At 45.5% G+C, this 26,724-nt stretch overlaps 1 protein-coding gene across 1 annotated transcript in view; it reads right to left on the bottom strand.

Annotated features, from left to right (window-relative positions):
- arid3c (AT rich interactive domain 3C (BRIGHT-like)) overlaps positions 1-26,724 on the bottom strand; it is a 102,465-nt gene that overhangs the window by 49,566 nt on the left and 26,175 nt on the right. The window contains exon 3 of the mRNA XM_056279027.1: positions 13,039-13,093. Within this exon, the coding sequence (XP_056135002.1) occupies positions 13,039-13,093 (55 nt within the window). The remainder of the gene's footprint in view (positions 1-13,038; positions 13,094-26,724) is intronic.

The raw sequence follows: 26,724 nt of genomic DNA, 5'->3' as shown, positions 1-26,724 counted from the left end.
TGAATGAATGAATGAATCAGAATCATATTTATTGGCCGCATAGGTTTGACTCGGAGGAGGTCTGGCCCCTAGATGTGCAGTACGCAGGCCCACCACTGTGTGGACATTCCCTGATGCCGACGAACCAGCCCCCCAGCTATGGGTTAAATAGTGCCAAGTCAGGTCGACTTTTGCTGCTGCCATTATGACAGTAGACGGTACTATCTGCATCTGTTTCTACTGCCTTGTAGATTTGTCTCTTTAGGCAAAGGGTTATCACCTCTTCCAGCTCCTTTCCTCAGGGAGATGCTACAAGTCACTGTCCACTAAGACTAAACGCTTCACAAACAGTTTTTGCCCCTAGCCATCAGGACTCCGAATTCCTCTCTATAGCCCCCTCCTCACACACCACTGGCATAAATACCACCATTCACCTAATGGTTATGCGTGATATGCTTATTTCTGCTATTGTGTAACTGTATTGTTCATGATAATACGTGGAGTGTCTGTTGTTGTCCATGTATGTATTGTGCTGCAGAGTTTAATGTGTGATGTCAGATGCCTTCAGAGAGGAGGACGCTGGCATCATTGTCAATTACCGTTTTGATGGCTCTCTCTTCAACCTTCAACGGCTTAAAGCAAAAACCTTAGTTAAAACAGCAACCTTCAACGATCTTCTGTTTGCCCTCAACGCTACAGCTGAAGCCACCATGCAACATAGTGTCAATAAGTTCTCAGAGGCTTGCAACAACTTCGGCCTCACCATCAACATAAAAAAGACTTAAGTACCACATCAGCCAGCTCCAGGCAAGCCATACAATGTACCCAACATCACCGTCAATGGGCATCGATTAAATGCGGCTGACAAATTTACTTACCTGGGCAGCTCTCTCTCCAGATATGTCACCACTGATGAAGAGATGACTGCACGACTTGCTAAAGCAAGTACTGCTTTTGGCAGACTCTACAAGAATGTGTGGAACAGGAGAGGCATCACTAAGGAGACAAAAATTAAAGTGTGTCGGGCCATAGTTCTCCCCACACTGCTTTACAGCTGCGAAACATGGACAGTTTACAAACGCCATGCAAAAACACTAAACCACTTTCACACCACATGCCTCACAAAAATTCTTGGCATAAAGTGGATGACAAGATTCCTGACACAGAGGTCCTCACTCGCTCAAGACTACCAAGTATACAGACCATCCTCATGCAATCACAGCTTCATTTGGTGGGCCACGTAGTTCGCATGCCAGACCACCGGCTCCCAAAGAAACTGGTATATGGTGAACTCAAGCAAGGCAAGCGCTCCCATGGTGGTCAAAAAAAGTGTTTCAAAGACACCTTGAAGGTTTCAATAAAGGCCTTCACCATCAACTACGATACATGGGAACAGAAAGCTCTGAACAGAGGAGAGTGGCGTGCAGCTGTCCGAAATGGTGCAAACACATATGAGGCCACCAGGATTGCTGCAGCAGACAGCCGCAGGCAGACGAGGAAAGGCCGTGCCAGCAACCCCCCCGCTACTCCCACTATCCCATGCACACAATGCCAAAGAACATTCAGGGCGCAGAGTGGACTAACCAGCCATCTTCGCACCCACAGAAATCGACCCCTACAGGATGACTAGATGGTCCCTGTCGCTGCGATGGACAAACAACAAAACACATGTATTGTGCTACAGAGTTTAATGTGTACCAAAAACAATTTCCACTGGCCTTGGTTGCGTGGCTAATAAAACAATCCAAACAAAATAATGTAATTTGACTCTGTTTCGTGGCTCTCTCAGTGTACTTAATATAGAATAACGACACGACAACACAACAATACAGGCGAAGTAAGAAGTCATGGTGCACAGAATATATCAGAGATGCTGAAATAGATGTAAGTAGGTTACTTATGCCTGAGGTAGATGGACATGACAGAGTGTACCAGTATACATACAATTTACAGTACAGTATATACTACAAAATAGTCGGATTTATTGAAATTCATTTGAATGTCAACCCGCGGAAAGAAAGTCGGTGTGACGGGTCTGCAGTGATGTTGCCTGCCCGTTTCCTGAGTCTGGAGGTGTACAAATCCTGAATCGAAGGCAGGTTGGCACCATTTTTTTTCTCCGCTGACCTAACTGTCCTTTGTAGTCTGTCGCTATCCTGTTTGGTGGCTGAACCAAACAAGATAGTGATGGATGTGCAGAGGACAGACTGGATTATTGCAGTGTAGAACTGAATCAGCAGTTCCTGATGCAGGTTGAACTTCTTGAGCTGGAGGAGAAAGTATATCTTCTGCCGGACCTTTCATATGATTGTGTCTATGTTGAATGCCCACCTTAGGTCCTGGGAAATTGTAGAACCCAGAAATCGGTTGGTTTTCACAGTAGACACCGTGCTGTTGAGTATGGTGAGGGGTGCAATGTTGGCGGACTCCTCCTGAAGTCCACTGTCATCTCCACTGTTTTGAGCATGTTCAGCTCCAGGTTGTTGTGGCTGCATCACAGGACCAGCTGATCAACCTCCCATCTATATGCAGACTCTTCACCATCCTGGATAAGGCCAGTGATGGTTGTGTTATCTGCAAACTTCAGCAGTTTAACAGACAGGTCACCTGAGATGCAGTCCTTTGTGTAGAGGGATAAGATTAGAAGGGAGCGCACACATCCCTGGGGGGCGCCAGTGCTGATTGTCCGGGTGCTACATGTGATTTTCCTCAGCCTCACCTGCTGCTTCTTGTGTTGGTGTTGGAAGATGTAGCGCAATCCCATGTTGATTACATCATCCACTGACCCGTTTGCCTGGTACACAATCTGCAGGGGGGTCGAGCAGGGGGCCTGTGATTTCCTGCAGGTGAGCCAACACCAGTCTCTTGAAGGATTTCATGACCACAGACATTAGGGCAACAGGCCTATAGTCATTTAATCTTGTGATATGGGGTTTCTTGGGGACCGGGATGATAATGGAGCTCTTGAAGCAGGAAGGGACTTCACACAGCTCCAGTGATCTGTTGAAGATCAGTGTGAAAATTGGGGCCAGCTGGTCAGCACAGATGTTAAGACAGGAGTGTCACACGCCATCCGGGCCTGGCATCTTCCTGGTTTTCTGTCTCTGAAAGAGCTGGCGCACATTCTCAACACAGATCCTGAGTACAGTTTGGGGTTTGGTGGGGAGGGCTGGCAGGGGGTGCAGTTGGTTGTGTGTTGTGGCCGGAAAGGGTGAGGGGTATGAACGTTTGCTTTTCAAACCTGCAGTAAAACCCATTTAGGTTGTCAGCCAGTTGATGGTTCCCTTTAGTGTGGGGGGGAAAGTCTCCTGTAGCTGGCAATGTCTTTCAAACCACTCCATACTGATGATGGGTCACTGGCAGAAAACCTGCCACTCCGATCTCCTTTGTGAGTGTATTTCTGGCTTGGTTGTACCGGATCCTATCTCCACTCCTGTATGCTTCCTCTTTGGCCTGACATAGCTGCCTGAGTTTAGCTGTGTAGTCTTCTGCAGTCTAAAAAACAATGAAAAAGTTTCTACCAACCCACAGAAAGGACATTTGTTAGAAACAGAGTGATAAATTACAGAGATAAAATAATTCACTGCAACAGCTCCATATAATATTATCCACTGTAAGTCACCTGTGCACTTGTTTAAAGGCAGTTTATAGAGAACTCTCCAAACTGGCTTCAGTGTTGCTGACGCCAAGTTTTTCCCTCCATACTGTATCCATTTTATCATTCAACTTGTATTAAAAACTTTTACACAACATCTGTAGATTGCTTTTACATTCACAGTATTAAGATCTAAGTCTTTTCTCTGACATCCAACAATAGACCAGCACTTCACGGTGTGGGAAGATGGCAGCGTGGACTCGCGTTTGCAGAGGCCTTACCCAGTACCGATTATGCAGTGTCTTTAACCACATCTACGTCTATGTCTGTGTCATTGTGGGAAGTTTTTATTTTGATCGTCGATTTCGCTTGGCTGGGGGAGGTGGCGCTGGAAAGAGAGCATGGCCTGCTGCACCCTGTGGGCCCGAAACAACGAGGGAGGTCTGACAGGACGCGGAAGCGGGGCAAGCTAAGCTAACTGCTAGCCCACGGCCCTGTTCAAGAGGAAACCAGACAATCCAGAAGGCTATTGGAAAAAAATTTTGTGGACGGATGAGACCAAAATAGAACTTTTTGGTTTAAATGAGAAGCGTTATGTTTGGAGAAAGGAGAACACTGCATTCCAGCATAAGAACCGTATTCCATCTGCGAAACTGCTGGTGGTAGTATCATGGTTTGGGCCTGTTTTGCTGCATCTGGGCCAGGACAGCTTGCCATCATTGGTGGAACAATGAATTCGGAATTATACCAGCGAATTCGTAAGGAAAATGTCAGGACATCTGTCCGTGAACTGAATCTCAAGAGAACGTAGGTCATGCAGCAAGACCACGACCCTCAGCACACAAGGCGTTCTACCAAAGAATGGTTAAAGAAGAATACAGTTAATGTTTTGGAATGGCCAAGTCAAAGTCCTGACCTTAATCCAATCGAAATGTTGTGAAAGGACCTAAAGCGGGCAGTTCATGTGAGGAAACCCACCAACATCCCAGAGTTGAAGCTGTTCTGTACGGAGGAATGGGCTAAAATTCCTCCAAACTGATGTGCAGGACTGATCAACAGTTACCAGAAACGTTTAGCTGCAGTTATTGCTGCACAAGGGAGATCACACCAGATACTGAAAGCAAAGGTTCACATACTTTTGCCACTCACAGATATGTAATATTGGATCATTTTCCTCAGTAAATAAATGATCAAGTATAATATGTTTGTCTCATTTGAATAATTGGGTTCTCTTTATCTTCTTTTAGGACTTGTGTGCAAATGTGATGATGTCTAAGGTCATATTTATGCAGAAATATAGAAAATTCTAACGGGTTCACAAACTTTCAAGCACCACTGTATTTATATTTCAAAAATCTATTGGTGACATTAGAACTTGATGGATCAGCTGGATCAATTTCCAGTCATTCATGTGCTGCTGTTAGTATCTCATGACTCTAGGCTGGCCTCCCTTTCCACCACGTTGGTTGATTTCTGGAAGAATCACTTCTGGTAATAAATCCAATAAAAAAAATTGTATTGCAGGGTGGGAAATTAACTTTTTGGCCAACCAGCCACAATGGCTGGTGGATTCCGCAAATCCTCCAGCGACCCCTGTTCTTCATACCGGCCACTTTTACCAGCTTCACTGTAGTGAGTCATTCCGACCCTTGGAATCAACCCCTTGAAGTATTTGACTCTAATGGCTCTCATTTCGTCTTTGTTGAGAATAGAGTCAAGTACTTTTACAATGTGCCCATCACATGACAGTTTAAATATTTACCGGCCGCAGGTGCTGAGAGGTTTGACAGATCCACTGACCAGTGACACAGTTTACTGGCACTTGGCCAATGGCTGCTGTTAGTTGACCACTCTGTGTGTCGCTCTGTGTCTGCATATAGTTGTGTGGCCACAGGGTTGTGTGTGTAACACTGCATATAAAGTAGTGTAGAGCCGAAGGAACGGAGAAGACCGTAGGTTCACACTTAAGCCGTGTAGGCAACCTTCTTTAATCAACGGTAAATCAGAGAGACAACAAAACCACAGCTCGACTGAGCGGAGGCGGCAAGAATAACCAGAAAACTGGCTGAACAACCATGACTTAACCCTGCGTTAACCTGCCAGGGCAACCCTGACTTAACCCTTAGTTCCTGGGGTGAATTCTATCCCCAATACGTGTCCACCACAGTAGCTTAATTAGGCCATTATGGTCATACATAGTGTATGACTATATGAACATGTACATGCAAATGTGCTACAGCTACGCCTACAGTAGTCAAGGCAAAAGAGCTGACATGTCTACCTCTCTCTCTCTTTCTCTCTCGCTCCCTCTCTCGCTCTGTCTGTACCCCTTTTCCCTCCCTCTCTCGCTCTCTCTCTCCTTCCCTCACTCTCTCCCTCCCTCCCTCCCTCCCTCTCACTCTCTCTGTCCCTCTCTCTCCCCCTCCTGCTCTCTCCGTCTCTTGTGCTCTCTCTCTCTCCCTCTCTCTCTCCCCCTCCCTTTCTCCCTCTCCCTTTCTTTTGCTCTCTCAGGTTGCAATACAATGACCTGATCTGTTATGAAAACCTTTCAAATGTGTCAGTATGGACTGTTTCCCCTGAGCTTTGCCACTTCAAAGGGCTGCATGGCCTCAAGCCAGACAAACAGATACAATAAATCATTTTGGTCACCTAATTACCATTTGTTACCCTTCCTATCATGAAAACAACCCCCTACAGACTCTTTTACGCTGCGTTTCAAGTTTTTGAAACCTCTCACTGAGTTGTGACAAAAGAGAAAAGGTTGTTCTGTTGCCTACCAACACAAGGATCACCGGTTCGAGTCCCCGTGTTACCTCCAGCATGGTCGGGCGTCCCTACAGACACAATTGGCCATGTCTGTTCAGTCAGCACTGACAGGTACTGTAGTCCACTGAAGAAATAAAATCCTCACTGTGTCCCTTACTGATGGAAAAATCTTTTTTTTCACTGTTCACACAGCCTTTCTCACAGTGCCTACATGTACCAAAATGCATTGCACAGAAGCGTCTGTATCGTCGTAAATGTGTTCTACTCATAATACGTCACATATCACGTGACTGCAACATATCTGCCATGTTGGAAGACAACGGCTCCAATCCACAGGATACCGTGTTGCTCTCGCTGTGCGATGCTAAACGTTTTCTAAACAGTCCGAGTGACAGAAGTTGTTTCAAGGTTGACTCATACAGAACAGCTATCGTGGGTCTGTTTTTTGCAATGGCTAATTTCTGCGCTGTTCGAAAATGATCCTTTGCGCCGTTAGGCCAGAACTTTGTAGAATTTATTTTGCAAACTGTTTGTTTTTTCTTCCGAAGAGTGGATCACAACTGCGACTTCCGTACATTTGTCCGATTTTCGCTTAAAATTTCGTTCTTGTAAACACAGATTGACAATGAGAACTTCAGTGTGAACAGTGGTTGCTAAGGTCTAGCTGTCCTCCAACATGGCGGAGCTGTTCCTTGTCACAGCCCAGCCAGCCGGAAAAGTCACGTGATTGAGAATAACCTCTGCGCTAACATTATGGGATGTCATTTCCACCGTTGGCAAAGTAGGTTAACTGAGAGAATAGGTCACCCCCGGTGAACCTGTTCCTCACCAGCAGTTCCAGGTTTTGAACAGGTCATCCCTGATGAAACTATTCCTCACCAGCACTTCCAGGTTTTGAACAGGTCATTCCTGATGAACCTATTCCTCACCAGTACTTCCAGGTTTTGAACAGGTCATCCCTGATGAACCTATTCCTCACCAGCAGTTCCTGGTTTTGAACAGGTCACCCCCGATGAACCTGTTCCTCACCAGCAGTTCCTGGTTTTGAACAGGTCATCCCTGATGAACCTGTTCCTCACCAGCAGTTCCAGGTTTTGAACAGGTCATCCCTGATGAACCTATTCCTCACCAGTACTTCCAGGTTTTGAACAGGTCATCCCTGATGAACCTATTCTTCACCACTATTTCCAGTTTTTGAACAGGCCATTCCTGATTAACCTATTCCTCACCTGCAGTTCCTGGTTTTGAACAGGTCATCCCTGATGAACCTTTTCCTCACCAGCAGTTCCAGGTTTTGAACAGGTCATCCCTGATGAACCTATTCCTTACCAGCAGTTCCAGGTTTTGAAAAGGTCATCCCTGATGAACCTATTCGTCACCAGTACTTCCAGGTTTTGAACAGGTCATCTCCGATGAACCTATTCTTATCCAGTACTTCCAGGTTTTGAACAGGTCATCCCTGATGAACTTATTCCTCACCAGCACTTCCAGGTTTTGAACAGGTCATCCCTGATGAACCTGTTCCTCACCAGCAGTTCCAGGTTTTGAACAGGTCATCCCTGATGAACTCATTCGTCACCAGTACTTCCAAGTTTTGAACAGGTCATCCCTGATGAACCTATTCCTCACCAACAGTTCCAGGTTTTGAACAGGTCATCCCTGATGAACCTGTTCCTCACCAGCAGTTACAGGTTTTGAACAGGTCAGCCCTGATGAACCTATTCACCACCAGTACGTCCAGGTTTTGAACAGGTCATCCATGATGAACCTATTCCTCACCTGTACTTCCAGGTTATGAATAGGTCATCCCTGATAAACCTAGAATAGAATAGAATATACTTTGTTTGTCAATTGTACATACATACAATGAAATTCACTCTCTGCATTTAACCCCTCCTAGCTGTGTAGCTAGGAGCAGTGGGCAGCCATCGTGCAGCACCCGGGGAATGGTTTACCCTTTCCGGGTACTGACAGCTGGGTAGACTGTGCCCGGGGATTTGAATTCAGAGTTACCTTCTCCTAGCCTTTGCCTTAACAGGCATCAACCTACAAGGCAGCAGGTGGTTTTGTTGTCAGAGTGCTTCCTTCTCCTAGCCTTTGCGTAAAGAGGCATCAATCAGCAAGGAAGCGGGTGGATTTGAAATCAGAGTTCCCTTCTCCTATCCCAATGTGTTGGCTGGACTGGGCACCATGGGAAGTACCATACAGGCATGCAGGAGGACTAGATCTATCAGTAGGGACATCGTCCTTAGCCAAAGGGCCCTTGCTGAGGTAAGGTGCTACTCCTCTATAGCCTACGGTTGCAGTTTAGCATCTCACCCAGGACGTAGAACTTTTTGGTTTAAAAAGTTCTACATCCTCTACCTATTCATCACCAGCACTTCCAGGTTTTGAACAGATCATCCCTGATGAACCTATTCCTCACCGGTATTTCCAGGTTATGAACAGGTCGTCCCTGATGAACCTATTCCTCACCAGCAGTTCCAGGTTTTGAACAGGTCATCCCTGATGAACTCATTCGTCACCAGTACTTCCAAGTTTTGAACAGGTCATCCCTGATGAACCTGTTCCTCACCAGCACTTCCAGGTTTTGAACAGGTCATCCCTGATGAACCTATTCCTCACCAACAGTTCCAGGTTTTGAACAGGTCATCCCTGATGAACCTGTTCCTCACCAGCAGTTACAGGTTTTGAACAGGTCAGCCCTGATGAACCTATTCACCACCAGTACGTCCAGGTTTTGAACAGGTCATCCATGATGAACCTATTCCTCACCTGTACTTCCAGGTTATGAACAGGTCATCCCTGATAAACCTAGAATAGAATAGAATATACTTTGTTTGTCAATTGTACATACATACAATGAAATTCACTCTCTGCATTTAACCCCTCCTAGCTGTGTAGCTAGGAGCAGTGGGCAGCCATCGTGCAGCACCCGGGGAATGGTTTACCCTTTCCGGGTACTGACAGCTGGGTAGACTGTGCCCGGGGATTTGAATTCAGAGTTACTTCTCCTAGCCTTTGCCTTAACAGGCATCAACCTACAAGGCAGCAGGTGGTTTTGTTGTCAGAGTGCTTCCTTCTCCTAGCCTTTGCCTAAAGAGGCATCAATCAGCAAGGCAGCGGGTGGATTTGAAATCAGAGTTCCCTTCTCCTATCCCAATGTGTTGGCTGGACTGGGCACCATGGGAAGTACCATACAGGCATGCAGGAGGACCAGATCTATCAGTAGGGACATCGTCCTTAGCCAAAGGGCCCTTGCTGAGGTAAGGTGCTACCCCTCTATAGCCTACGGTTGCAGTTTAGCGTCTCACCCAGGACGTAGAACTTTTTGGTTTAAAAAGTTCTACATCCTCTACCTATTCATCACCAGCACTTCCAGGTTTTGAACAGATCATCCCTGATGAACCTATTCCTCACCGGTATTTCCAGGTTATGAACAGGTCGTCCCTGATGAACCTATTCCTCACCAGCAGTTCCAGGTTTTGAACAGGTCATCCCTGATGAACTCATTCGTCACCAGTACTTCCAAGTTTTGAACAGGTCATCCCTGATGAACCTGTTCCTCACCAGCACTTCCAGGTTTTGAACAGGTCATCCCTGATGAACCTATTCCTCACCAACAGTTCCAGGTTTTGAACAGGTCATCCCTGATGAACCTGTTCCTCACCAGCAGTTACAGGTTTTGAACAGGTCAGCCCTGATGAACCTATTCACCACCAGTACGTCCAGGTTTTGAACAGGTCATCCATGATGAACCTATTCCTCACCTGTACTTCCAGGTTATGAACAGGTCATCCCTGATAAACCTAGAATAGAATAGAATATACTTTGTTTGTCAATTGTACATACATACAATGAAATTCACTCTCTGCATTTAACCCCTCCTAGCTGTGTAGCTAGGAGCAGTGGGCAGCCATCGTGCAGCACCCGGGGAATGGTTTACCCTTTCCGGGTACTGACAGCTGGGTAGACTGTGCCCGGGGATTTGAATTCAGAGTTACTTCTCCTAGCCTTTGCCTTAACAGGCATCAACCTACAAGGCAGCAGGTGGTTTTGTTGTCAGAGTGCTTCCTTCTCCTAGCCTTTGCCTAAAGAGGCATCAATCAGCAAGGCAGCGGGTGGATTTGAAATCAGAGTTCCCTTCTCCTATCCCAATGTGTTGGCTGGACTGGGCACCATGGGAAGTACCATACAGGCATGCAGGAGGACCAGATCTATCAGTAGGGACATCGTCCTTAGCCAAAGGGCCCTTGCTGAGGTAAGGTGCTACCCCTCTATAGCCTACGGTTGCAGTTTAGCGTCTCACCCAGGACGTAGAACTTTTTGGTTTAAAAAGTTCTACATCCTCTACCTATTCATCACCAGCACTTCCAGGTTTTGAACAGATCATCCCTGATGAACCTATTCCTCACCGGTATTTCCAGGTTATGAACAGGTCGTCCCTGATGAACCTATTCCTCACCAGCAGTTCCAGGTTTTGAACAGGTCATCCCTGATGAACTCATTCGTCACCAGTACTTCCAAGTTTTGAACAGGTCATCCCTGATGAACCTGTTCCTCACCAGCACTTCCAGGTTTTGAACATGTCATCCCTGATGAACCTATTCCTCACCGGTATTTCCAGGTTATGAACAGGTCGTCCCTGATGAACCTATTCTTCACCAGCACTTCCAGGTTTTGAACAGGTCATCCCTGATGAACCTATTCCTCACCGGTACTTCCAGGTCATCCCTGATGAACCTATTCCTCACCAGCAGTTACAGGTTTTGAACAGGTCATCCCTGATGAACCTATTCCACACCAGCACTTCCAGGTTTTGAACAGGTTATCCCTGATAAACCTATTCCTCACCAGCACTTCCAGGTTTTGAACAGGTCATCCTTGAACAAGCATCATGCAGTCGGCCATTCACACTAACCCGGCTAATGTTAGCTTGAACTTACTGGGATTCAAGCAGCACTATTGGTTCACCAAGTCTGGACATGATACACCGCTGAAATAACAGACTTTAGACGAAAGAGTAAAGTTTTATGAACAAAAAAGTCTTCATCATTCCAGAGCTGTTGTACTGGGCTAATGTCTTAACTGACCCCACCCCCCAACCTTTTCCTCTACCACCTCTGTATCCCACCTCCAGACCTTTGCTATTGTCTCTGTCATGATTGTGCCGGTATCATTTTCTTCTCTTGTGTACCCTTGTGTGTATTGTCTTTACTATGAAGATTTTCCTTAGAATAGCAAAACACAAAATAAGTTATTTTATTTGTAACCTACGTAATACCAAAGTCTTGTCCAAAAGGAGCATTTGCCAGCATAGACCTGCATGTTAAGTGTCACAGCTTGTGTGTAGACTGGTTGAATTTAGAGAAATATTCCCTCTGGACTGTCTAATTTCCCTCCAAATATAAAACCGCCACTGTTTTAGAAAATGGTCTGGCGTCTTGTAAAGTATACGCCTTGGGTTAAAACATGCAAAACCACTGTACAGGGGTGCAAATTTGGCTCACCCACTTGCCGAAGCAGAATGTTTCAGGGGACGGGGGGACAAAATGGAGAGCACCAGCCCACTTGAAGGGCGGCAGTTAAAAAGTGCAGAGCAGATGACGGATGAAGGTGGGTTTCACACAGCACAGGAAACCGAGACATAGCTGAAACTTCACACGGGCCACGCGGCGCTGGTTCTCCTCATACATGGGGACCATACATGGTGTGTGTGGCTCTATGTCACACCGACTGGTATTTGTCAGGGCGTTGCATTGCTTATTCTTATTGTGCTAACATGTAGATCTGTTTATGTTTTACCCATGGTGATCTCTGCAATCAACTCAGTCAACTTGTAATTAATTTAAATGAAATTTTTATGACAAATACAAAAGCATGATTAAAAGACAGTTGGTCCAGGGGATTAGATGAGCTTCATTCTGGCAACAGTAGAATTCAGTGTCAGATGGGCCAAGGGGCTGGCCATCTGGACCACACTTTAAACATCTGGACCATGCTTTAAACAGAGTCTGAATCCAATCACCCACTGGACCAGCTAGGCAGCCCCGAGGCCCTTTGAGTTAGCTTTGATTTGTAGTTATTTTAAAAGGTAATTTACTTGTCCATTGTGCAATGATAATTCCTCGAAGTGTTTACAAATAAGAGTATAACAAAAGACATTACTTAAAATTTATTCAAAAATGATTATAATGATTATATGATTCATTCATTATATGAAATGGTTATAATGATTCAGTATGTCCCATGATTAGGGCTTCAGAGTGCTAACACATCGCTTGAAATACCATGTGTGTGCACACGCGCGTGTGTGTCTGTGTGTGTGTGTGTGTGTGTGTGTGTGTGTGTGTATCTACTACTACTACTACTACTACTACTACTTTCGGCTGCTCCCGTTAGGGGGCGCCACAGCAGATCATCCGTTTACATCTCTTCCTGTCCTCTGCATCTTCCTCTGTCACACCAGCCACCTGCATGTCCTCTCTCACCACATCCATAAACCTCCTCTTTGGCCTTCCTCTTCTCCTCTTCCCTGGCAGCTCCATATTCAGCATCCTTCTCCCAATATACCCAGCATCTCTCCTCCACACATGTCCAAACCATCTCAATCTTGCCTCTGTTGCTTTGTCTCCAAACCGTCCAACCTGAGCGCTCCCTCTAATATGATCGTTCCTAATCCTGTCCTTCTTCATCACTCCCAGTGAAAATCTTATCATCTTCAACTCTGCTACCTCCAGCTCCACCTCCTGTCTTTTTGTCAGTGCCACTGTCTCCAAACCATATAACATAGCTGGTCTCACAACCATCTTGTAAACCTTCCCTTTAACTCTTGCTGGTACCCTTCTGTCAGAAATCACTCCTGACACTCTTCTCCACCCACTCCACCCTGCCTGCACTCTCTTCTTCACCTCTCTTCTGCACTCCCTGTTACTTTGGACAGTTGACCCCAAGTATTTAAACTCATCACCCTTCGTCACCTCTACTCCTTGCATCCTCACCATTCCACTGTCCTCCCTCTCATTCACATATACCTGTATTTATTCCATCTTGCTCCTACCGACTTTCATTCCTCTCCTCTCCAGTGCATACCTCAACCTCTCCAGGCTCTCCTCCACCTGCACCCTACTCTCACTACAGATCCCAATGTCATCCACAAACATCATCGTCCACGGAGACTCCTTGCCTGATCTCATCCATCAACCTGTCCATCACCATTGCAAACAAGAAGGGGATCAGAGCCGATCCTTGATGTAATCCCATTTGTATATGGGATTTGTAAATTAATCATTAATCATTTAACACCCTACTTTGTCCTCTAATCAAATTGATCACACGTTTTCAGCCACATAATGACAGAGTGGAGGAAACCAACCACATGCCCATGCTGTCAGAGGGGATGGGGTATTAGGAATGGTGTAAGCTTGATGTAATGTGATTCAGCATTTGCTCATAAGACTTAAATGTCCAACTGGACTAATTTGAGCGTGGTCAGAGTTTAGCAGAAAACATGTGGTTCTGTAGGCAGGCCTGGACATTTCAGGAGTTCTAGGTACGGTGTTAGTGAACAGTACCTCTGGGTGCTTTCTCCATCAACAAAACTGGCTGGTCAAATGGGGGTCGGTGGACTGGAAAGCATGGGAAAGTGTGTGGCCATAAACCATGTGTACTACACTGTCAAGTACAGTTACATCCAGTCTAAAACACCAACCCTACAGACACCACCTAAACACAGAGCCACACCTAGATGCAAAGACCAAAGGAGCCACACTCTGTAAGCTTAAATCTGCTCAGACTAGTGACCAAGAAGGGCTCACAAACCTTCTTCTCAAATGCCACATAAGGATGACTAACCTCAGAAGCATAGTAGTGAACCGTTTCAGTACCTCCAATCAGCAAATCGTTGGGTATGGCCTGCACCACTCCCTCCACCCATGTCAACTCTTTAAATTGTGAATACACCGCATGCAAGGTGAAAAAAAGCAGTTGCTCAGGCATCAAAACCAGCTCTGACGGCTATGCTTGTTCTAATCAGCTCACATGTTCAACAGACGCTAAAGCCGATGCAGCATCCACAGCCCGAGGAAACAAAGGAAACCAGTTTGGTGACACCTGTCAGGAAGACCTGCTGCACATTATTCCATTGACAGCACAAGAAAAGGACATCATCTAGACTGCTGTTTCAGCTGCAGCACAGAACAATGGGCTAGCTGAGCTACCTGACTGGTAATGTCCTTGAAAGCGGGCACTTAAATTCATTATCTAGACCCCATGGAAACTTCTGTCTGTGTTGACAAACATCTCCTTCCTTCAAAAACTGACCGAATCATGAAAGAATTTTTGTTTTTTATTATTTTTATCACATTTCCTTACTTGCAGTGATGGACAGCTCCATGCAGATGAACTAGAAGAGGGGAGAAGGGAGTGACGGTGGTTAGGATGATTGCTTGGGCATTTAAGACAGATTATATTGAATAACTTGGAGAACTATTTGTAAGCTTACTTGTGTGGTTAAATTCAGACAAACACAAGAATGCCAGTAATTCATATTTACTGTCGATTTGAAAGCCCCCGCATCTGTCATTACTCAGATCACTCTTGTTCAAGTTGTTTGTGTGTGTGTGTGTGTGTGTGTGTGTGTGTGTGTGTGTGTGTGTGTGTGTGTGTGTGTGTGTGTGTGTGTGTGTGTGTGTGTGTGTGTGTGTGTACATATGATGCCTGACAGGATCTTCCATGTTGTAGAGAGGCCGGTTGTTGGATGGTGTTGTACCCTTCATGATCAGTATTGTTCTCCCCTGTGTTAGCCAGTCCGGGTGAGACCCTGGTATTTGCCAGTCTGAGTGAGGTTCTGGTGTTAGCCAGTCTGGGTGAGACCCTGGTGTTAGCCAGTCAGGGTGAGACCCTGGTGTTAGCCAGTCCAGGTGAGACCCTGGTGTTTGCCAGTCAGGGTGAGACCCTGGTGTTAGCCAGTCTGGGTGAGACCTTGGTGTTAGCCAGTCAGGGTGAGACACTGGTGTTAGCCAGTCCGGGTGAGACCCTGGTGTTAGCTGCTGGTTCATCTGTGTCTACAGGCGTTCATGGCATGCCGTTAGCTTCTTCAGCCAGTAGGCGTGAACCATGTCAGGGCCTGCTGCAGTCCAGCTCTTTATGCTTGAGACTCGTCATTAGATGTTGGCCACAGTGATGATAACTGGTTCTGATTCTGGGGTATTGCTGTGGTCTGCTCTGAGGTCCAGCAGCCACTAGGCATTGGTGTTGTGTGACGCCTCCTTTCCCCATGTAGCCTTCCAGTATCACTCAGTCTCTGCTTTCATTTCAGGTACATGAAATGAAATGAAATCTCATGTTCCCCCGCCCACAGCAGTGCACCACAAAGACAAAAACCCACATCCAAAAACTACAAGCACTTCAAGAACACACATGTCCAAACCAACACATAAATCCAAACTAACACACATGTCCAAACTAACACATACGTATATCCAAACTAAAAAAATAAAATAAAAATCACTGTCCAAGGGAACGAGCGCCAGCCAGGATGACTGTCGGAAATGCAGGCCTGCATGGGCTAGCAGTTAGCTTAGCCTGCCCTGCTTCCGTGTCCTGTCAGACCGCCTTCGGCGCTTCCTCCTCAGGTGCAGCTCGAGGCAGGGCCGTGGTCCTTGGGTCCACTGGTCACAGCAGACCAGGCTGTCCCAGCCAATGCAACACCAACTCTTCCAGCCAGACACCCTCGACACACCTCCCCCCACTCCACACAACGACACCAAAAACACAACAGTCAATGCCAGGCGAGGCCACCGCCAGACCACCCTCAGTGTTATCAGAACTGCCGGTCTGCATGGACTAGCAGTTAGCTTAGCCTGCCCCACTTCCGCGTCCTGTCAGACTGCCCTCGGTGTTACCTCCTCAGTTGCAGCTCCAGGCAGGGCCGTGGTTCCTAGGCCCACAGGACGCAGCAGACCAAGCTCTCCCAGCCGATCCAGCGCCAGCTCTCCCAGCCATCAAACGAAGACAAACATAGACACAGACGTGGACAAAGACACTGCATGGACGGTTCTGGGTGAGGCCGCTGCAAACGTGAATTCACGCCGCCATCTTCCCTCACCGGTACTGGGTGAGGCCGCTGCAAACGTGAATTCACACCGCCATCTTCCCTCACCGGTACTGGGTGAGGCTGCCGCAAACGTGAATTCACGCCGCCATCTTCCCTCACCGGTACTGGGTGACTGGGTGAAGCCGCTGCAAACGTGAATTTGCACCGCCATCATCCTACAATTTTGAATTTCATTGGTCAGATATCTTGAATACTAAATAAGATATCAGCAAGTTTTAGACACATTTTGATCAGCTTGGTCCAATAATGATCCACAGACATTCTGCACGTGTTACAACAGCGTGGCTTCATAGTAAAAGAGTGCGGGTACTAGACTGGCCTGCCTGCAGTCCAGACCTGTCTTTCATTGAAAATGTGTGGCGCATTATGAAGCGCAAAATATGACAACGGAGACCCCGGACTGTTGAGCAACTGAAGTCGTACATCAAGCAAGAATGGGAAAGAATTCCACCTACAAAGCTTCAATAATTAGTGTCCTCAGTTCCCAAACGCTTATTGAGTGTTGTTAAAAGGAAAGGTGATGTATCACAGTGGTAAACACGCCCCTGTCCCAGGTTTTTGGAACGTGTTGCAGGCATCAAATTCAAAATGAGTGAATATTTGCAAAAAAACAATAAAGTTTATCAGTTTGAAAATTAAATATCTTGTCTTTGTAGTGTATTCAATTGAATATAGGTCGAAAAGGATTTGCAAATCATTGTATTCTGTTTTTATGTACGTTTTACACAACGTCCCAACTTCATTGGAATTGGGGTTTGTAAATTGGATCAATGTAATCCAATATATATATTGTAACGTGCATGGATAAGTAGACACGTTGGTCGTTGACTAACGGGTCGGACCCTTTAGTCGACTGGTTAACGTTGTCGCTTGCGGTGCAGGAGATACGGGTTCGTGTCCCGGTTGTGGCGACGGTATCTCGGACTGCCCCCCGAATTCGCCACATTGTTGTCAGAAGTGGGATGGAACGATCGGAAGCGTAGGCGCCCTGAGGCGTGAAGGAGCTGATATGCTTAAGCGCGGGGACGTGCAGCAGTACTGGGTTAACGTGCAGCAGTATTTGTTTAATGTGCAGCCGCATTGGGATAACATGCAGCAGTCTTGGGTTAACATGCAGCAGTGTTGGGTTAACGTGCAGCAGCGTTGGGTTAACGTGCAGTAGCGTTGGGTTAACGTGCAGCAGCGTTGGGTTAACGTGCAGCAGCGTTGGGTTAACATGCAGCAGTGTTGGGTTAACGTGCAGCAGCGTTGGGTTAACGTGCAGCAGCGTTGGGTTAACGTGCAGCAGCGTTGGGTTAACGTGCAGAAGCGTTGGGTTAACGTGCAGCAGCGTTGGGTTAACGTGCAGCAGCGTTGGGTTAACGTGCAGCAGCGTTGGATTAACGTGCAGCAGCGTTGGGTTAACGTGCAGCAGCGTTGGGTTAACGTGCAGCAGCGTTGGGTTAACGTGCAGCAGCGTTGGGTTAACGTGCAGCAGCGTTGGGTTAACGTGCAGCAGCGTTGGGTTAACGTGCAGCAGCGTTGGGTTAACGCGCAGCAGCGTTGGATTAACGCGCAGCAGCGTTGGGTTAACGCGCAGCAGCGTTGGGTCAACGTGCAGCAGCGTTGGGTTAACGTGCAGCAGTATTGGGTTATGTGCAGCAGTACTGGGTTAACGTGAAGCAGTGTTGGGTTAACGTGAAGCAGCGTTGGGTTAACGTGCAGCAGTGTTGGGTTAACGCGCAGCAGCGTTGGGTTGCCGAACGTCCAACTGAGAATCACCTCCTTAGCTAGGACGCAGCTGAGGGGGCTAAACGAGGCACAATGCCAACAAATGTACACAGCTGTTGTTTTGGCTTGCGCACACACGCACACACACGCACACGCACACACACACACACGCAGACACGCACACACGCACAGTACCATGTCCTTATTGCTACGACAAAGTTTGTAAATCTTCCCGTCATGTGCCCGGTGTGCACAGGGTGCAGGCTGTCTGGCAGCTCCTGAATGTGAGCCAAGGCTCTGGCAGATCGCTCAGCAGTCTGCGGTGGCTTCTGAGCGTCACGTGAAGGGTCAAACAGAGTGCGGTGTGACACCATCACCAGCAGACGCACCGGAGTCGGCAGATACAAACACACTGACTGCACAATGTGAACAACTTTCTTACTCCCCGAGGCCTCCAGAGCTCCTTCCCATGTTTCAAAACCAGCTGCATTCACAATAGCGAGGCCGTGCAGACACACGGCATGTCGTGACGAAGCTGACCTTGATATTGCCTGCTTTCACTCTTTAAATTAATGTACAGACGTGGAACACTCACGGGTCCGAGCACACAGAACAATACCGTTTCACACACGCAGGCTCACACACGCGTGTTGTTTCCCTTGTGGAGATGTGGCTACAGAAGGCAGGAAATGGACCGGAACTGAAAAATTACCATCTCATTTGTAAAACCTATTTTATTCCTATTCACCGAGGAACAAAATGAACATGAGATTTTATTTACCCATTGTCAGTCTTTTCTACAAACAGGTACATTCGTACACATGTGCACACTGCAGTACTACCGTGTTAATAATACTAATACTAACAACAACAATAACAACAATAATAATAACAACAATAGTAATAATAACAATAACAACAACAATAATAACAATAGTAATAATAATAATAATTATTATTATTATTATGATAATAATAATCAATTTAATAATAACAATAATAATATTAACAATAATAATAATAATAATAATAATAATAATGGTATGAGTACGGGCCCCAAACAGTCACAGAAAAAGATGACATCACAATCTTATGGGACATGCCAATACAGGCAGATCGTGAGATAAAGGCCAACAGACCAGACATCGTCATCAAGAAAAAAAAGAAAGAAAAAAAGCTGCCTACTCATCGACATGTCCATCCCGACTGAAAGGAACGCCTCAGCAAAAGTAACTGAAAAACTGTCCAGATATAAAGACCTGGAAATCCAGACTGAACGAATGTGGGGAATGAAAACCACAACAAGACCAGTAGTGGTAGGAGCCCTGGGACTTGTAAAAAAAGGGATGGAGAAATACACGCAGTGGATCCCGGGTAACATCAGAATACAAGAACTACAGAAGATCGCACTACTTGGAACATCTCATATCCTAAGAAAGGCACTATCCATCAAACAGACTTCTACCTCATTCTAACCCTAGGCCCAAGGAATGGACCCGCCCGCTTATTATGTTGTATTATGGCATGAAGTTAAAGGAAATTTGTATCATAATAATGATGATGATAATAATAATAACCACAACAACAACAATGATAATAATAGTAATTGTTAATCCTGCTGGGCTTTTCTTCGCTTGGTTGTATTATACTGTTCTGTACTATTGGCCATTTTTAATGCAAATTAAAAATTGAGACCACACTGATTCACTAATCCTAGTAGACAATTTTGTTCATTGTCATTGTTGTTGATAATGAATAATCATTCCAGGCCTAGCACAGAAGTAAAGCCTGTTGTAGTTAATTAAGGCAGAAGGGAAGTCTTTGCCTAATAATTTCAAGTGGGAATGAAAGAAAAAGCAGGAGATTGTGCACCTTCAGCCCCCACCCTGCAGAGGAGGCAAGCTGGTGGTGTCTCATTAAGTTCTTCAGCTGAGACGGGGAGCTTTACTGTATCAACAATCCATCCCTCTGTGTGCTGGCCTTTTATGGGGCTTGACAGGCAGGCTTGAAATGGCTGCCATTCCCATGATAGCTTTGTTTTTATAGGACAGCCAAACAAACACGCGCCCCAGTCAGCACACGAGAGCCCCGCCACCAAGCTAGCTGTCCACATCACACCGCCGGGGGCCATGCTATGCTATGCTATGTGCTATGCTATGCTATGCTATGCTAGGAGTCCAGGAGCATTAGACACTATGGGATAGCTGTTTTGCGTGTGTGCAGATGGCTTTGTTAGCATTTCCCATAATAAATCCTCCAGTATATTTCTCAGTAGCCCACGGGCCTACAGATCCGGGTGTTGGAGGTTGGAGGTGCAGCAGCGGCTTTAGAGACTCTGTACAACACTGTCTGTTTTGTCAAACACAAAGTAAAAATGGAGTATTACTGTTATTGCCCCGAGCCATTGCATACGGTTGCGTCTGTCATAAACTTCACGTGCTAACTGGAAATAGTGGTTCATTACTGGTGGGCTGGCCTTAACTGTTGACTTTTTGTGAACGAGGCCATTAATAAAATGTAGCTCAAACTTTACATAAAATGCTTTACAGTCACTGGTTTACAGAACAATTTCTGTATCTTCATCCTCTTCTTCATTAGAAACAGTGGGAAGGTCAGACTTTCCAACAGAATGTGTAATATTTAAGTTTCCCTGCTTGTTGACTCACCAGCGCTTCAGCTGGCCTCCACATCAGACTACCAGATCCAGAACTCTCATGGATGGACATGAACTGGGGCGTAAATCACACGACGCCAAACAAGGGAAGGAAATCCCTGCACAGCCCCCTTAGTTTCAAACAACTTTCTTTGTATTGCAAGACACCATAATAATACTGTAATACTATAATACTGTAAAGTACATTACAGTAGGCTGCCCTCTGTTCTACTGTTTCCCTAAGTAAAGAGAAATGTCAACATAAAATCAGAGAAAGATAGTGAGCACATATGTGCAGACCTCATATGGGGCAAGGAGGAGGGGTTAACTGACCGGGAAGAAAGGGGGAAATGTTGAATTTATGGCAGAAACTGCCACAGCATTACAGGGAGATAGTATTTCCTGCCATGGCTCCCGGGAGATGCATCATACCACCACTGTGCAAGCAGATGGCGGCAATATCACAAGCAACCTTAAATTAATTTAAAACACACAAACACTCACACAAACACACACACACACACACACACACACACACACACACACACACACACACACACACTATATATATATATATATATAGCGTTTTTTTCCAAAACCGTCAATGGTGTTGTGAGTGCTCAACAAATGAGGAGCGGATATCAACACGGATACAGGAAAAAAAGATTTTAATACATTGCTGTACTGCAATGTATTAAAATCTTTTTTCCTGTATCCTTGTTGATATACATATATATATATATATATATTTTTTTTTTTTTGAACCAATACAGTTCATAGTGTTGCACATGCTTATGAACATGCACCACAGCATGATTTTGAACCGGGCAGACAAACTAAAATCATGGCCGGATTAACCCACCGGGGGGCCCCGGGGCACGCACGTCCATTGCCCCCCCCACCCCGTCAGATAGGCTACGCAAACAATACTAAACATTGTTAAATGTAGAACTAATATTCAAATACCCAACATGGTAGTCGATGCTATGCCAATCTGCATGGGATTCGGATGGCGACTACAAAGTACAACACAATTTTGAATCACAAAACAACCAGAGATGAGAATAGCAGCTCACAGCATCAATAGAGACTGTAGCTTGGGGACCTGCATCAATAGAGACTGTAGCTTGGGGCCCCCGCATCAGTAGAGACTGTAGCTTGGGGCCCTGCATCAGTAGAGACTAGCTTGGGCCCTGCATCGTGATGTAGGGTTGGAACAAACGTCTATTGTACGGTATGATTGGGGATCCCTACTATACGTGAACATAATACCCCTGACCTTTTGGGGTCCCTCGTGGTCCAGGGCCCTGGGGCACTCACCCAGCATGCCCAGTCCGTAATCCAGCCTTGACTAAAATATGAGTAAAAGGTTAAAAAAAATTACTGTAATTGTTACAACACACTTCACTGAAACGTTTCAGCTGCTGTATGCACCACATCCAACCACTACGGTGCACCTGATCATTAACAACTTCATCATTACCCGGTCATTCACAAACTACACTCGCTAACTCACCACTTGTTTCAAAGCATTTAAGTATCTATATTACCATGTATGCAACTGATGAGCTGTTAATAACACACACACACACACACACACACACACACACACACACACACACACACACACACACACACACACACACACATTACATCTATCACAGTAGATATTAGGGTTGTGTACTGGTGAGAATCTGGCGATACAATACATATCACAATACAGGGTTATGATTCAATATATCACGATATATTGCGATACTGTAAGGCAGTGTTTCTCAACCGGGGGTCCGCTGACCCCTAGTGGTCCGTGGTGTAATTGCAAGGGGTCCGTGAAAATAAAATATCTTTAAAAAAAAGATCCTATGACATTTATAGAAATAGGATTATTTTACTCAAATGTGACTGAGACCTGTATCTACCTAAACTATAAAGGGTAACAGGACTTTTTTCTCTAATTACATCTGTTTCACAAGTGTAATTTATTGTATTTTAATAAGAGATCTCGCTCCCGTTTGCATTGTTAAAAGTTACTGCATAAAAATTCTGTTGTTACATATATCTGAAAGTTACTGAATACATATTCTGTTTTGTTACATATATCTGAAAGTTACTGCATAAGAATTCTGTTTTGTTAACTATATCTAAGTTACAACTGAAAGCTCTTATTTTTGCCCCAAAGAGTGAATAAATGCTATAATGCAATTTAAAATGCAGTTTCTACTGTTTCTATCAAATTGCAACCCCCCTCCCCCAAGATCAGGTGGAGGGGTCCTCAGGGTAGATCAAAAATACGCAGGGGGTCCAGGACCCCAAAAAGGTTGAGAACCACTGCTGTAAGGAATGCGATATACTGCGATTTCATAGGCTTGTGTTCTTTGTGCTTATGCTACTTCCTGTCTCAGTTTACGTTGTTGGGTTGGACTGAGAATCAAATGGCTGAAGATAGATTACAACACTGCCATCTAGCGGTCGTGGGGTTACACACAATACAAAATGTTTGTCACGAACCTTTACATGTAAACAATTAGAAATCGATATAGTGGTTTTGGGAATCGATACAGTATCACAACAGATACTATCGCGATACTCGAGTGTATCGATATTTTTTGCACCCCTAGTACCTATGGGTTGGTCTCACGTGACGGCAACACATCTGCCATGTTGGGGGACAATCCATAGGATAGTGTGTTGGTGTCACTGCGCGATGCTAAACGTTTTCTAAACAGTCAGAGTGGCAGAAGTTGTTTCAAGGTTTGATTCATACAGCACAGCTCTCGTGGTTCTATATTTTGCAGTGGTTAATTTCTGTGCTGTTTCCGCTGATCCGTTAGGCCAGACCTTTGTAAAATGTATCTTGTTTTTCGGAGAGTGGATCACAGCTACGATGTCTTATTTCCATACGTTTGTCCGATTTTCGTTTAAAATTTCCTTCTTGTAAACACAGATCGACAATGAGAACTTCAGTGTAAACGGTGGTTGCTAAGGACTAGCTGTCCTCCAACATGGCGGAGCTGTTCGTTGTCAATGAAAAAGTCACGTGATTGAGAATAACCCATTGGGGGGAAAAGTGCAGCCATGTTTCGGGGGGGGGCGTGATTGAGGAAGTTTGGGAAAAATCACCACCTTCACACTCTGTCAGACATGACATTACAGACTCAGACCAGCTTCCTGTAGAAAAAACATGTATTGACGTTTGTATTTGTAAGTGGAAGTTGTGAATTCCTTAACTGCCTTAGATTGGACCAGACGTTTTTTGGAACCAGCCACTTAGTGGTCGAGGGGGGGGGGGCTGCAGCGTAAGGCACTTCCACATGGGTTTCAACCTTCAGGCTGATGCTGGTCACTTGCTGGGACAGACCTACGGTGCAATACAAGTACAACACTTTAGCCTTGTTCCTCTGACATAATATGATGAAATGAACTGATCTCATGTTCTTTTTCTATCTCTACTTCAGTGCAACTGAAATCTCCTCTCAGCACTGAAGTGAATGAACGACATTAGCTATATCTGTGAAAAGACTCAATCGATCCCAAGTCCAGCTGTGTGGATGTGCTGCAAAAGACACACGGACAACCAAAGGAACCACTGTCAGCACTTAAAGCCATGGCATCTCATGTCATCACTTAATTCCCTTTATTATCTCTTCAAAATGTTCCTTTGTTGGAGGAAAATTCCTGCATGGGGGGGGGGTTCCTGTCCCCCGTCCTGCTGCCTCAGAAAGTCGTGTGGGCCTCCTGGACGCCAAACATCAGGGGCACTTGTTCAACTGCCGACTCCCTCCCTCACGGTACAGGCCTGTCTCCACTTGAGCAGCAACATCAATATTGGTTTTTCATACCCATGTGAATCAGGGAGAAGAATCTTCTCCATGCCCATTTCTTCCTTTGCTGAGACTTCTGTCAGAAGTCCAGAGAGCACCGTAAATAAATCTGGTAAGGAAAACAAATCCATTCAAAGGTCTGTTGAGAAACATGAGGTCCAGCCACGTGACATGTGACTACTGGTGCAAGACGTCGAATCCTTTCTGAAAAACCAAGCCACATGTGGAACAAGAAGAGGATGGATCGCTTCTGTTTGTGCTGTATCTGGAGCCAACCCAGCCGTGTTTTCACAGGGACCAGCATTTTGATTTCCTTCTCAGTTGTGGGCGAAATAAAGTGGCCGACTTATTTCCCAGTGGTCCCCCGCCAAACCCGCTGTAAATTAAAGCTTTCTTGGAGCAGTAGTAGCCTTCCTTTGTTTGTGCGGTGTATTTTCTCAGCCAATCTCAGCAGGGAGAAACAAAGGCAGGAAGTCCAACTGTTTCCTTTTTTCACACCCAAGAATCTGTGAACACATGGGGAACTGGATCTGGTTAGTATTGACTTCAGCTACACTTCAATCTTAATTTACCAGCTGCCTCTGTCCCTTGTGAATGAGGACAAGGTCTCAGCAGGAATTTCTCAATAAAACAGCTGGAATGGTATCAGATATGGTCTTTCATGGTATTACTCACCCAGATCCTCCCAGTGAGGTGTTTCCCATCCTTGTCATCCTATGGTTTCAAAAACTCAGGAATCAAGTGTTTCTATTAAAGGTGTTCAGAGAGCCATGTTTGCTGAGGTCAGTCAATTTCCATCTGCCCATAAGATCTGGTACATTTGTGGTCCATGTACAAAACAATAGGACACAGTGATGTATGAGTTCTGTTGAGAGTATTCTTTTTTTTTGGCATTTTCTGCTTTATTTGACAGTGATAGTAGAGAGAAAGACAGCAAAGGACCCGGGCCGGATTCAAGCCCAGGCCACTATGGTCAGGACTTTGCCTCATGAGGTACCACCCTATCAGGTGAGCCACCATGGCGCCCTCCACCATTCCATGTAGAATGTTGGTGGGGGAAGTCAATTTAAATTGATTTCAGAAGACTTGACAGTTTGTTTTTTCTTCGTAAGTCCGTTATTCCTAGGATGCCATGGTGACCTTGAGTCACTGCAGTGTATAAAATGAAGCATTTTGACATATCGGGGGAAGTACTGTGATTCAATGAATCCAACTGAATAACTCATTTTTTACATGGAACACCCTGCAGATAACTCTATCTATGATCACTTACACCAGCAACAAAACTCCAACCATCATTCAGCCCATTGTTCTGTGGAGGTCAGGTCATACATGCCATGAAATACTGTGGCAGCAATACAATGACACATTCAACAATTTTGCCTGTTGTCCATACAGATATTTAAAAGTGATTGAAATTGATTTATTTGTTCAGTAGGAATATAGTGAGCTATTGTGGTTTTGCCCACAAGGTGGTCATTGGCTAGCTTTACAGCGAGAACCTGGCCTGGAAATGCGAGAAATGTGAGGTGACGGTTCTGACCTGCTGATGCACTCACTACATAGTCCTTCGCTTATGAACGTTCATTAGTGCACTACCATGTCTTATTGTATTTCTGGACCTTTAAATACTTTGAAAAACCCATACAAACAGTTTCTTTATCAAATATTCAAGTCATATATGGAGAAGAGTTGCTGACGAGTGGATGGACAATGCTGTAAGAGATTCTTGATGGACTGACAAGCCGGGCCTCCAGGCTCCGCCATCATTCACCTGCGTTCACTGACTGTCTTGACCGTCTTCTCAGAGTAAGCTCCTCAACCTCATGTCACCCTGGTCTGAGAAATCAAAACGGCTAGAAAAGGTGAGGAAGAGTCTGTTGCTCTGTCTGCGGTCCCCAAGCTGCTTGGACAGCAAAAGACTTTCACATTGAATCACTTGAGCAACCAAAACAAAGCAAAAAAGCTACAAATCCTGTCTACAAGTGTTTGCTGATTCTATGTTTGCCTGCATGGACAGTCTTAAAGAAGACGTCCAAATACATTCGAGCACTTAAAGCTAGCATCCGATTTTCATGGGCAG

This window comes from Lampris incognitus, chromosome 1 (genome assembly GCF_029633865.1).
Source record: "Lampris incognitus isolate fLamInc1 chromosome 1, fLamInc1.hap2, whole genome shotgun sequence".
Lineage (NCBI taxonomy): Eukaryota > Metazoa > Chordata > Actinopteri > Lampriformes > Lampridae > Lampris > Lampris incognitus.
The sequence above is the reverse complement of the archived record's forward strand: the minus strand, read 5'-3'. Positions and strand labels throughout refer to the sequence as shown.